Consider the following 14,321-nt stretch of genomic DNA (forward strand, 5'->3'; position numbering starts at 1 on the left):
CTAATCCTAAAATACACAATCAAATCACCCATTAACCTCCGGTATTCCAAGGAAGACAGGCCTACTTGAATGAATCGCACCTCATAATTTAACCATGAGAGCCTTGGCTACATTCTGGTGAATTTTCACTGCCCTGTTTCCAAGACCAGTGTGTATCCTTGAGAAAGGGCTGAGACCAAAACTATACACAGTGCTCCAGGTGTGGTCTAACCAGCTGATTGTGTAGTTGGAGCAAAACGTCTCCTTTATGGAACAGAATAGAATTGAATCATAAAATTGTTATAGCACAGAAGGAGGTGTTTCTGCCCTTCATATTTATGCAGACTTTCTGCAAGAGCAACTCAGCTGGTCCAACGCACCCACCTTTTCCATACAGCTCTGCACATTTTTTTCCTCAGATAATTATCCATTCTTTTTCTTATTCGTTATTGGGATATGAGGGTCCCTGGCAATGCCAGCATTTACTTCCCATTCCTAATTGCACTTGGGAAGGTGGTAGTGAGCTGCCATCTTGAACTGCTGAAGTCCATATGGTGAGGTACATGCACAGTGTTGTTAGGGAGGGAGTTCCAGGATTTTGACTCAGCAATATAGTTCCAAGTCAGGATGTTGTGTGACTTGGCGGGAGACATGCAGGTGGTGATGTTCCCATGCATCTACTGCTTTCGTCTTTCTAGGTGATACTGGTTGCGAGTTTGCAATGAGTTGTGAAAGGAGCATTGGTGAATTGCTGCACTGCATCTTGTATATGATGCACACTGCTGCCACTGTGCATCATACTGGAGGAAGTGAACATTTAAGATGATAGATAGGGTGGTGATGAAGCGGGTTGCTTCGTCTTGGCTGGTGTTGAACTTCTGGAGTACTGTTGTGACTGAAATTATGCAGGCAAGTGGAGAATATTCAATCACACTCCTGACTTCTGCCTTCTAGATAGTGGACAGGTTTTGGGGAGTTAGAAGATGAGTTGCAGAATTTCCAGCCCCTGACCAACTCTTGCAGCCACAGTATGTTTATCGCTGTTCCAGGTTTCTGGGCAAGGCTGATTCCCAGGATGTTGACGGTGGGGGATTCAGCGATGATAATGCCATTGAATGTCAGGGGGAGATGTTTAGATTCTCTGTTGTTGGAGATGATAATTGCCTGGCACTTGGGTGGTGTGGATGTTACTTGCCACTTATCAGCCCAAGCCTGAATGTAGTCCAGGCCTTGTTGTATGTGGACCTGGACTGCTTCAGAATCTGAGGCATCGAGAATGGTACTGAACTTTATACAATTATTGGCGAACATCCCCACTTCTGACCTTATGATGGAGAGAAATTCATTGATGAAGCATCTGAAGATGGTTGGGCCTCAGACACCACCCCGAGTAACTCCTGCAGCAATGTACTGGGGCTGAGATGATTGGCCCCCAGAACCACAACCATGTTCCTTTGTGTTCGGTAGGACTGCATCCCGTGGAGCATTTTCCCCCTGATTCCCATTGCCTCCAGTTTTGCTTGAGCTCCTTGATACGATACTGAGTCTACTGTTCCCTTGCTGGCAAAGGCTGTCACTATCACCCCTTGAATTCAGCTCTATTTTCCATGTTTAGACCAAGGCTGTAATGAGGTCTGGAAGTGAGTGACCCTGGTGGATTCCAAACTGAGCATCCGTCAGTGATGTATTACTGAGTAAGTGCTGTTTGATAACACTGTCGATGATACCTTCCACAAATTTGCTGATGATTGAGAGTAGATTGATGTGGCAGCAATTGGCCAGATTGGATTTCTCCCGATTTTTGTGTACAGGACATAAATGGGCAATTTTCCACATTGTCGGGTAGATGTCTATATTACAACTGTACTGGAACAGCTTGTCTAAGGACACGGCTAGTTCTGGAGAACAAGTCTTCAGTATGTGGCACAGTGGTTAGCACCACAGCCACACAGCTCCACCGACCCGGGTTCAATTTTGGGTACTGCCTGTGTGGAGTTTGCAAGTTTTCCCTGAGTCTGCGTGGGTTTTAGCCGGGTACTCCGGTTTCCTCCCACCTCCAAAAGACTTGCAGGTTGATAGGTAAGTTGGCCATGAGAAATTGCTCCTAGTGTCGGTAGGTGATAGGGGAACAAAGTGACAGTTGAGGATGTGGTAGGAATATGGGATTAGTATAAATGGGAGGTTGATGGTCGGCACAGACCCGGAGGGCCGAAGGGCCTGTTTCAGTGCTGTATCTCTAAATATGACAGCTGGGATTTTTTCAGGGCCCATGGACTTTTCTGTATCCAGTGCCTTTACCAATCTTTTGGTATCACTTGGATTTAATCGAATTGTCTAAAGACTGGCATCTATGATGGTGAGGACCAATTCTCTCTTCAACCCAGGACTGAATATGCTTCCACTTCACTCTCAGCATTGGAAATAGCTGAGGCCCCAGCAATGTTACTTGGGGCACTCCACTCATTACGGCCTGCCAACTTGAAAATGCTCCATTTATCCCTATTCTTTGCTTTCTGTTCGTTAAGCTCTATGTCCTCTATGCATGCTAATATATTAGCCCAATTCCATGAGCCTTTATCTCGTGTATTAATCTTCTGTGGTATCTGACTGAATGCTTTTTGGAAATCCAATTATACTATATTTCCTGATTCCTCTTTATCGACCCTTCTAGTTACATCCTCAGAATTCTGTAATAAATTTGTCAAGCAAGATTTCCCTTTCCCAAAACCATGTTGACTTTGTTTGATCAGACTATGATTTTCTGAGTGCTTGTTCAGACTGCCTTAAATATCGATGAGAGCATTTTCCCGACCACTGATGTTAGGCTAACTGGCCTGCAGTTCACCATGTTAAGGTCATTAAGCTGGGGCTCCAGTGGCGCAGTTGGTTAGCGTGTGGTACTTATGCAACAGTGCAATTAGCGTGCAATGCCAAGGTTGTGAATTCGAGCCTCAACTACAGCACATATTGTAGAGACAGGGAGCAATGTGAAGCAGCTCAGCAGTGAAGAGAGCTGTGTTCAGTGAGTCTGAACTGACCAGAAGAGCAGAAAAAAATAATTGAGGAGACATCACAGGAAGAGGAGCCACTTGTCATGAGCGCACTGCTGAACCTCATAGTCATTTGCAGCACAGAAGGAGACATTTCGGTCCATGCTGGCTCTGCAGGGAGCTGTGCAGTCAGCCTCGATAACCGTAATTTTAAAAAAAATGCTGGAAATAGCCAACAGGTCTGGCAGCATCAGTGGGGAGGGAAGCAGCGTTAATGTTTCAGGTCTGTGACCTTTCCTCAGAACTGACAAAGGTTAGAAATGTCGCCAGTTTTAAGCAAATAAAACGGAGGTGGGGCAAAAAATAACACAAGGCAAGGTGTCGATACACGCAGCCCTGCAAGCCTATGTTTTTCTCAGACTTCCACTTGAAGTTATTGATCATTTCTGCTTCCATCACCCTTGTGGGCAGCGAGTTCCATATCATTACCACTTGCTATGTAAAAACAGGACTTCCTCATATTTCCCCTGCATCTTTTCCCCCCAGAACTTGCAATCTGTTTCCCTGACTTCTGGTAGCATTTGTTAACGGGAAAAGTTTTTTCTTGTCGAATGGATCAAAGCCTGTCATAATCTGGCACACATCTATTAAATCTCCCCTCAACCTCCTTCGTTCGAAGGAGAACAAACCCAGCTCTTCCAACCTAACCTGGTAACTAAAATCCTCCATCTCTGGAACCATTCGGATAAATCTCCTCTGCACCTTCTCAAGGACCCTCACATACTTCCTGAAATGCTGTGACCAGAACTAGATGCAGTCCTCCAGTTGAGGCCTAAACAGAGCATTATAGAGATTCACGATAATTGTACTGAGTGCTTCTATTTATAAAGCCCACGATTCCATGTGCTTTACTCACCATTCTGTCAATATGTCTTGCCAGCTTCAAAGATCTATGCACCTGCAACCCCCAGGTCCCTCTGTTCCTGCACACTCTTTAGAACTATGCCATTACGTCAAAATTGCCTCTCCCGAATCCTTCTGCCAAAATGAATCACCTCACACTTGTCAGTATAAACTTCCATCTGCCACCTTTCTGTCCATTCTGCTAGCCTATCTCTGTCCTGTTGCAGACTGTTCATATCATGCTCACTGTTTGCTGCAGCTCCAGGTTTGGTGTCATCAGCAAATGTTGATATTCTACTTTGTATTCCAAGATTCAAGTCATTTATATAAAGTAAAAAAAAACAGTGGTCCCGGCACTGACCCTTGGGGAACACCACTGTCTACTATCCTCCAGTTTGAAAAACAACCATTTCCTTTGACTGGCTGTTTTCAGTCCGTCAGCCACTATTTTATCAATTGGACACAGACGCCCTGTTCCATGAGCCACAATTTTGTTAGCAAACCTTTAATGTGGTACCTTGTCAAATATTTTCTTAAAATCCATATAAACAGCATTCAACACATTCACTTCATCAACTTTCCCTGCTACTTGATCAAAAAATTCATTTAAATTAGGCATGCATGATCTGTCTTTTACAAATCCATGCTGACTATCCTTAATTAACTTGAACCTCTCCAAGTGTAAATTGATATTTTCCCTGACTATTGTTTCGAAAATCTTACCCACCGCTGATGTTAAACTAACTGGCCTATAGTTGCTAGTGCTGTCCTTACACATTTCTTCAATAAGGGTGTCACATTTTCTACTCTCCAATTCTCTGGCACCTTCTATCCTGACTCAAATTTCCAAGACTTGTGGAAAGACCGTTACCCATCTTGGACTGAGTCTGAGGAGACGTTTCTCCAACAGATGCTGATTTTGACCTTGAGGTACAATTGAAATTTCCACTTCCTCAGAGATGTCTCTCTGTCTCTGCCTTAGGTCTGATCTCGGAATTTCTCTTACATGAGTTTCTGGCATGATTTGTGTTTGAGTAACTATTGGTGCTCAACTCATAACCAAACTATCTGATTCATTCGACTCATTTGATTTTTCCCAACTTCCTTCTTTTTTGTGAACCTCTGAAGGTAAAACATGATCTATATGTACAAACCGAACCTTTCCATGACCAAACATCATAACTAAATATGTGCGAGGACCACATCTTCTACCACTATCACTGGTCACCACTTCAACCACTTGTGATGATGATTCTTCAATCTATCCTTCTGGTTCAACTTCAGACTTCTTTCTCCCACTCTAGCTCTCTCATGACTCTCTTTCCGTCTTGATTGTTTCTCTTCTACTAACAGTGTTAAATGTGGCTTCAGCAATGAAAACCTCATTCTCGGCTGCCAGCTAAGAAACAATTCAGCTGGTGTTATGCTGGTAGCAGTGTGATGGGTGTTACGATAGATAAACAGAAAGTTCAGCAGTCTGTGATCCAATGATAACTGACTTTTGTTCAGATTGGTATCCAGCATTTGCTTGACAAGAGCATGCTTAACAATCTGCACTGTGTGCTCTGCTGCTCCTTTGGAAGCAGGATGATACAGTGGAACTCTAGTGTGTTTTACAACATTTGTTCTCATGAATTGTACAAACTCTTCTGAACAAAACTGAGGTCTGTTTTCAGACACAGTTTCCTCTGGGAACCCATAAGCAAAAAACAAACTACACAAAATATTTGGAGTTTTGCCAGTTGTTCCTCGATTCATCGGAAACCCCTCAACCCACTTCGAATGTCTCTTTCTCAATGAACATCTGCTGTCCTTCTAATTCTGTAAAATCTATGTGCAGCCTCTGCCACACTCTAGCTGGTCATTTCCATGGCTGAAAAGGTAACGATGGCGGCTTCCTTTCCACTGCTTGACATGTTCCAGATTATTTCACTATGTTTCCAATGTCCTTCTCTAACTCTGGCCACAAAAGATATCTCCTCACTAGACTCTTCGTCAAACATATCCCTAAGTGATCATCATGAAGATCACATCGCAACTGCAATATGTACTTTCCAGGGATTACAACTCTAGCTCCTCACATAACATAAATTTGATCAACCGACAACTCATTCTTATGCATAAAAAATGCCCTGATTTCTAAATCCAGTATCTGTGTTTCCCACTCATTTGTGATATAGTGGTATACCCTTTGCCAATACGGAGCCCCTTCGAGATGTTCTACCAATGTCATCTGCTGTGACTGGAAACTCGTCTTCGTCCTAAGCCCACATCCCAGGAACAAGTAAAAAAAACCTGCTCTGTATGGAGAGGAATCACATGCTAGTTTAATCTCTTTGAACACATCGTAATGCACAAGCATCACACCCTCTACAAGTTGACTTTTACACAATTTGAATACCTTATCACACTCCTTTGTCCTATTCCACGGATACCCTTCCTCAAGAGTTCATTCAATGGATGCAATAATGTTACCAGATTTGGTCTGAATTTACCGCAGTAATTTATGAGGTTCAAAAAAGATCTGAGATCAGATGTGTTCTGAGGGTGTGGCGCATTTCTAATTACTTGAACCTTACTCTTGGTAGTATGTAACCCATTATTGTCTACTTTGTGACCCAAGTGCATTACAGAATTTTGAAACATTTCACATTTGTGTTCCGTCATCCAAACTCCATGCTTTTCCAAGTGTTGGAACACCTCTTTCATCTGCCGTCATAGGTTTGCTTGTTTGGAACACGAATATGTTTGTCATCCAAATAACACAGTACTAGCTCCACAATGTGATATGACTTTCACCTCAATACGAAAAAGCTTGCTCATATTTAACTTAAGTGCTGCTAACCAGTTTCTTCCAAACAAGGCTGGTTTTTCACCTTTCACAACAATGAAGGGCAATTTTTCACATTGCTCATTGTATGTGACCGCAACCAATACACTTCCACTTTGGGAAATATTCTCTCCTCCACAACTGTGTAACTCTACTCATGATTTTTCCAGCGGATGTTGACTCAACTTTTCACGATACAGCGACTCTGAAATTATGCTAACTGATGCACCTGTGTTGACCTCCATGTTGTATTTAGTCGTTTGTGGGACGTGGGCATCGCTGGCAAGGCCAGCATTCATTGCCCATCCCTAATTGCCCTTGAGAAGGTGGTGGTGGTGGTGAGCTTCCTTCTTGAACTGCTGCAGTCGTTGGGGTTTAGGTACACCAACAGTGCTGTTGGAAGGGAGTTCCAGGATTTTGATCCAGTGACAGTGAAGCAATGGTGACATAGATCCAAGTCAGGATGGTGTGTGGCTTGGAAGCAAACTTGCAGGCGGTGGTGTCCCCATGCATCTGCTGTCCTTGTCTTTCTAGGTGGTAGAGGTCGCGGGTTTGGAAGGTGCTGTTGGAGGAGCCTTAGTGAGTTGCTGCAGTTTATTGGAGCTTCATCCAACGATACTTGGACCACGATGCTCTGTGAATTTTCATTGGACATCCTTGTGCTTCTGATCACATGGATCTCAAATGATACCTCATCAACCTGCTGCTGTTTGACAACTGTATGCAGGGAATGATGTTTCCTCCTGCCTGTGTTTTCACCGATGACCTTCTTGCGACATGCCTTGGCAAGATAACACTTCTTCTTGCAGCTATAGCACTCTGCCTTCACAACGGGAGAATTCTGGGCTCAATGTTGGCCTCAACACCGGTAACAGGATTTTATTTAACCACTGCTACTACCCTGATGGCCTCCTCACATTTTCTTACTAGCAACACCCACATGACCACCACCAGTTGCCATCACTGGGACCTTCTGCTTACTCATCTGCAGCTTATTTACTTCAGCAGATGACTGACAGTTGTTAACTCTCACTTCTCTCGAGTCAAATTCAGCCATGTCCATGGACAGTGCTGTTTGAAAAGCTATGTCAAAACTCACCTTTGGCAATGTCATCAACTTACTGTGAATGTGCTCACCCTTTAATCAGCAACCAAATCTGTCACACAACACACGCTCTTGAAATTCTCCAAAATTACAATGAAGTGACAGCTTTTGGAAGGCCACAATAAACTCCCCAATGTCCGATGAAGTTCCGATGAAGGGTCACTGACCCCAAAACGTTAACTCTGCTTCTCTTTTCACAGATGCTGCCAGACCTGCTGAGTGGTTCCAGCATTTCTTGTTTTTTTCCCCAATGTCCTCATTGGGCAGCTGATTCCTTGTTCCAAACTGATAGATTTCTGCAATCTTCAATGGTTTCGGATTGTAATGCTGCTCAAGCTGAATCAAAATGTCCTTCAGCGGCGTGTCCTTTGGTTCTGCTGGGGTGAGAAAAGTGTTGAGCATCTCATACATTCCGGGCCTGCTTCAGTCAAAAATATCCCTCTGTCTTTTCCCACACTGCCTGGTGGACAGCTGCATCATCAGGATCTTCGAGCGTATTGTTAACAGTGAAAAACATCTCTATCCACTCCACGTACTCACCGAAAGACTCTCAATCATGGTCATACTCCCTCAGTCACCCAATAAGTCCCTTAGACACAGCCATCTTGGAAGGTCAGTCCAAAAATTTAATTACAATCCGACCACAGAATAAATTTGTAAGCATTAATTTGGGCTTCCAATGGCGGGACGGGTTCCCAGCATTCCCGGCGATCGTGAATATGCCCTATTCATTCTACAGGAGCTCAGCGCGCAGGTGCAGTACTTGTCTGTATTTCGAGCATGCGCAGAGTCAGTGTCATCACAGCTGTGAGTTCTCCGGGGGACGCATGTGCAGCGGGTAACAGTTGTTCGGGCGCAGAGGAGCCGACGGGCGTCCGGGGAGGCTTCAGAAACACCTGGTGTAGGCCTCAAGCTCCGAATAAGAAGCTCCAGTTCCAGCATTTGCGGCTCCGGAGTTATCCTTGGGTTGCCCAGGTTAACGACTGCCACCTCTGCAAAGGAAGCCGGGAGGGTTTAGACGCCGCCATCATGAGCAGAGAGAGGTGCGCATGCGTCGCCATCTTATTGCCGGCACTGAGTGGGCGGGGCTTCAGGGTCCCAGTGACCAGGAGGGAAAATCATTGACTCATTCTTTGTTTCTCACTCAGCAAATCGGGGCTGGAATACAGAACCCAGCCAGAGTTGAGGGAGGGAGAAAACTGTCAGTGGAGGAAAGAAATGGTGCAGATGATGCCTTGGGTTTGGATGCCCAGGGAGGAAGGAGAGCTGTGAGACGGGGATTTACAGCTTTGGGGAAGAGGAAAAACGTTGCATTGAAGCGAGAATTGTCTGCTCTGAATTTCTAGCCTGTACTGAGAGTGATGACCTTTATAACCTCCTTGAAAACAGGGTATTAGAAAAGAAGGATTTGTTGACGGGGAAACTTAAACCAAACATCACATCAAGATCTGAAAGAATCATTTGATTCATCAGCACCTGAATATCATCGGCCTTTGAATGTGGAACAAGAAATGTTCGTTCTGTCTGCGGGAAAAGATTTCAAACATCAGTGTGACTGGAAAGACAGCAAGGCACCCACACCCGAGTGAGAGTGTTCCAGTGCACTGACTGTGACTGAGCTTTCACCAGTTACACAGCCTGAAAAGACATTGCACCATTCATAGAGGGCAGAAAACATACACGTGTTCTGTGTGTAGATGAGGCTTCAACTGACCATCCAACTTGGAGAGACACAAGGACATCTGCACAATGGAGAAACCTTGAAAATGTGGGGACTGTAGGAAGGGATTCAATTACCCGTCTGAACTCAAGACCCATCGACGCAGTCACACTGGGGAAAAGCCGTTAACCTGCCCTGTGTGTGGGAAGAGATTCGATCAGTCATCCCACCTGCTGTCACACCAACGAGTTCACACAGATGAGAGACCATTCACCTGTTCCATGTGCGGGAAGGGATTCACTCACTCATCTAACCTCACTGAACACCAGCGGCTTCACACTGGGGAGAGACAGTTCACCTGCAATGAATGTGGGAAGTGATTCACTTGTTAACCAATCTCAATTCACACCATCTTCTTCACACTGATCAGAACCTTTTAAATGTTCTGACTGTGAGAAGAGCTTGAAAAGCAAAAATCACCTGATGCAGCACCAGCGAGTTCACACTGGGGAGAGACCGTTCACCTTCGCTGAGTGGGGGAGGGAATTCACTCAGTCAATCAACCTGCTGACACACCAGCGAGTTCACACTGGGGAGAGACCGTTCACCTGCTCCATGTGTGGGAGGGGATTCACTCACTCAATCAACCTGTTGAGACCCAGCGAGTTCACACGAGGGAGAGGCCGTTCACCTGCTCCATGTGTGGGAGGGGATTCACTCAGTCAATCAACCTGCTGCGACAGCAGCGAGTTCACAAGTGACTGCAGGGTTTGGATTCTGCTGTTATTGCTGCTGTTAATCACATCCAGGACTGAACCATTTTCATTCTGATAGTTGGGGTTTGTTTTTGCTGATGTTGATTATCCCAGTAACTGGGCTGAAGTTTAATATTTGGATATATCTTCAAGAAATATTAATTTCTTCAAGATAAGTGGAAACTAATTGATGAGGCAGGATCTAACTGAAATGTGCTGCGGGTTTGAGGGGCTGAATGGCCTGCTCCAGTTCTTTGTGTACTATCTCCCCAGACTTCCCCCACTCTCTAACTCTGCTCACGTGCTTGTTTCCAGTTGCAGTGCCTTCTCCCCAGTTCTCCCATGACTTTTCATTCATCAGTTGTGTTTCAGTCTCTTCGGGACATAGAAACAGGAATTGGCCTTTTAGCCTCTCGAGTCTGTTCTGCTATTCAATGAGAAGATGGCTGATCGATGACTTTACTTCATTATTCCTAAATATTATTTTAATACTGGCTTCCCCAGTCTGTTACAATGTGATGTAAAAATGCCTTTCATTTGCACTGTACCTTTAAAGTAGGAGATTTTCTGAAGGTGCATCTCAGAACATAAACGGAAAAATAAGACAAAATTTGACACTGAGCCAAAGAAGGGTAATTAGAAGGACTGACTAAAAGCTTGGTCAAAAACGTAGGTTTTTAGTAGGGTCTTAAAGGAGGAGAGATGTGAACTGGCAGAAAGGTGTAAGAAGGAAATTCCAGAGCTTAGGGCCAGTGACTGAAGGCACAGGCAATGGGACAGAAAGAGAGTGAGGGATGTGTAAGAGGTCAGAGTTGGAGGAATGCAGAGTTCTCTGAGGGTTGGTTGACCGGCTGGAGGAGATTACAGATATAGGGAGGGGTGAGGCTTTGAAGAGATTTGCGATGAGATTTTTAAAATGGATGCATTAGAGACCTGGAGCCATTGTAGATCAGTGAGCTCAGTAATGATGGATGAGTGGAAATTTGTGATGCTTGGAGTAAACAGCAGCAGAGTTTGAATGAGCTGCAGTTTATGCAGGGTGGGGTGGGGGGTCAATCAGAAGAGCATTAGAATGGACAAGCAGGCTGACAACACAGAAACACTGGAGGGGTCAAGAGAGGTGGTGGTGATGTAAAGATGAGTGACATCAGCACACATGTGGAACCTGATGTCATGTCTTTGGATGATGTCACTGAGGGGCAGCAGATAGATGGGGGATAGAGGCGGCCATCGATAGATTCTTGGGAAATTCCAAAGGTAATGGGGTGAGTAGAGAAACCATTGCTAGAGATTATTTGGCTATGATTGGATAGGTCTGAATGGAGCCAAGGGAGGGGAGGTCGTGTCTTACTAATTTGATTGAGTTTTTTGAGGAAGTGACGAAGATGATTGATGAGGGAAGGGCAGTGGATGTTATCTATATGGACTTTAGTAAAGCCTTTGACAAGGTCCCGCATGTCAGACTGGTACAAAAGGTGAAGTCACACGGGATTAGAGGTGATCTGGCAAGATGGATACAAAACTGGCTCAGTCACAGAAGACAGAGGGTATCAGTGGATGGGTGTTTTTCTGAATGGATGGATGTGACCAGTGGTGTTCCACAGGGATCAGTGATGGGACCTTTGCTGTTTGTAGTATATATAAATGATTTGGAGGAAAATGTAGCGGGTCTGATTAGTAAGTTTGCGGACGACACAAAGGTTGGTGGATTTACGGATAATGATGAGGATTGTCAGAGGATACAGCAGGATATAGATCAGGTGGAGACTTGGGCGGAGAAACGGCAGATGGAGTTTAATCTGGACAAATGTGATGTAATGCATTTTAGAAGGTCTAATGCAGGTGGGAGGTATACAGTAAATGGCAGAACCCTTCGGAGTATTGACAGGCAGAGAGATCTGGTCGTACAAGTCCACAGGTCACTGAAAGTGGCAACGCAGGTGGATAAGGTAGTCAAGAAGGCATACGGCATGCTTGCCTTCATCGGTTGTGGCATAGAGTATAAAAATTGGCAAGTCATGTTGCAGCTGTACAGAACCTTAGTTAGGCCACACTTACAATATTGCGTGCAATTCTGGTCGCCACACTACCAGAAGGACGTGGAGGCTTTGGAAAGGGTACAGAGGAGGTTTATCAGGATGTTGCCTGGTCTGGAGGGCATTAGCTATGAGGAGAGGTTGGAAGAACTCGGATTGCTTTCACTGGAACGACGGAGGTGAAGGGGTGACATGATAGAGGTTGACATAGTTATGAGCAGCATGGACAGAGTGGATAGTCAGAAGCTTTTTCCCAGGGTGGAAGAGTCAGTTACTAGGGGACATAGGTTTAAGGTGCGAGGGGCAAAGTTTAGAGGGGATGTGCGAGGCAAGTTTTTTTTACACAGAGGGTGGTGAGTGCCTGGAAATTGCTGTCAGGGGAGGTGGTGGAAGCAGATACGATAGCAATGTTTAAGAGACATCTTGACAATTACATGAATAGGAAGGGAATAGAGGGATATGGGCCCCTGAAGTGCAGAAGGTGTTAGTTTAGGCAGGCATCAAGATCGGCGCAGGCTTGGAGGGCCGAATGGCCTGTTCCTGTGCTGTACTGTTCTTTGTTCTTTATTTGTCAGTCCCACTCAGCTGGACAATGGAGGAGAGGTGTTGGAGGATGGTGTGGTCGACTGGGAGTGAAGAGTTTGAGGAGGGATAGTGCCCCACAGTCACAGGAATGTCCTTTGTGACATGGATTCGAGCTGTTTCGGTGCTGTGTGATGGAAACCTGATTGGAAAGGTTCAAACATGGAGTTCTGGGAAAGGTGAACACGGATTGGGGACATAGAGACATTCAGTGACTTTAGAAAGGAATGAGAGGGTGAAGATGAGGTGGTAGTTTACAAGGACAGAGAGGTTGAGGGTGGGGGTTTTGAGGAGGTGAGTGATAATGACAGTTTTAAAAGGGAGCAGGAAGTACCTGAGGACAGGAAACTGTTTGCAATGTCAGTTAGCACGAGGGCCAGGAAGGGAAGTTGTTTGATTAGTTTAGTGGTTACATTACAGGGACAACCATTAAAAGCACGGTTCATTGGCCCATATAGATTGATCAAAAGATTGGATAAGGTAGATTACTTTATTGACACCCCTGATCACCGGGAGAACTGGTTGTGTCACATTAATATGCTCAAACTATATCACTACAGGGAGGAGGATAAGCCAATACAGGTATTTCAGTTAAACAGGACTGTTGACAAGGAAACGGATTGTGAGGATGAGGCAAACGTAGGCCTAGGTAATTCTCAGATTTAACCACCAACTATCCTATTCGTGAATACAGAATGGGTAGGAAAGTTAGACAAATTGCTTTTGCACTTAGAGGCAAAACGGCGTGAAGAATGAACAGTTTTTGTTTCACAAAGTTTCAAAAAGTTTGTAGGGATAAGCCAGGATGTACATATGGTGTGGGTGTAGGGGGAAACATTCCTTTAAAACAACATCCTTGTCGTTTAGGTCCGGACAGACCAGCCCAAGTGGAAGCAGAGTCCAATGCATGCTGAAGGGCAGCTTAGATGAACCTAGTCAGGACAGCTGGAATTTACAGGTGGTCTTGATGTCTAAAGCTGGTGGGATGGCACAAACTTGCCAAGACTAAAGAGAGGTCACCATGGTAAAGAAGGCAGACTCCTACCCAAATTCTCATTTAAAGGACTGCATGGACAGAGTGGGCAACACCATCTGTCTTCAAGAGACAGATGTGTTGGAGGGATACTGTCAAATTCCTTTGACACCCCAAGGTAAGACAAAATCAGCTTCTGTTACCCAGGACAGGATTTTCCAGTGTCACGTGATGCCACATAGGTTAAGGGGTACTCAAGAAACTTCTCAGAGAATAGTGAACCCAGTAGTGGTCAGTGCTCCGAGCTGTGCAGTTCACCTGGCTGAGGTGATGGACAATAGGGACACTTGGAAGGAAAGCACGAAACAACTGGAAGACTATGCTTGGAAATTTGAAATGGGTTAATTGGGACAATCTTTGAAAAATTTTAAACTGAAAATGTTCTGGTGGAACTTGTTGCTGCCGTCCCAATATTCTTGAAAAGTGTATATCTGTAAATGCGGGCAAA

The 14,321-nt window shown here is 44.9% G+C and overlaps 1 protein-coding gene across 1 annotated transcript in view; it reads left to right on the plus strand.

Moving 5' to 3' along the window:
* The first annotated feature begins 8,587 nt into the window (after positions 1 to 8,587).
* The window catches only part of LOC137348861 (zinc finger protein 665-like), a 46,164-nt gene continuing 40,430 nt past the window's right edge, over positions 8,588 to 14,321 (plus strand). The window contains exons 1-3 of the mRNA XM_068014094.1: positions 8,588 to 8,850; positions 9,589 to 9,843; positions 9,929 to 10,224. Coding sequence (XP_067870195.1) covers positions 8,588 to 8,850; positions 9,589 to 9,843; positions 9,929 to 10,224 — 814 coding nt within the window. The remainder of the gene's footprint in view (positions 8,851 to 9,588; positions 9,844 to 9,928; positions 10,225 to 14,321) is intronic.

Source organism: Heterodontus francisci, chromosome 34, assembly GCF_036365525.1.
Source record: "Heterodontus francisci isolate sHetFra1 chromosome 34, sHetFra1.hap1, whole genome shotgun sequence".
NCBI classification, from domain to species: Eukaryota; Metazoa; Chordata; class Chondrichthyes; order Heterodontiformes; family Heterodontidae; genus Heterodontus; species Heterodontus francisci.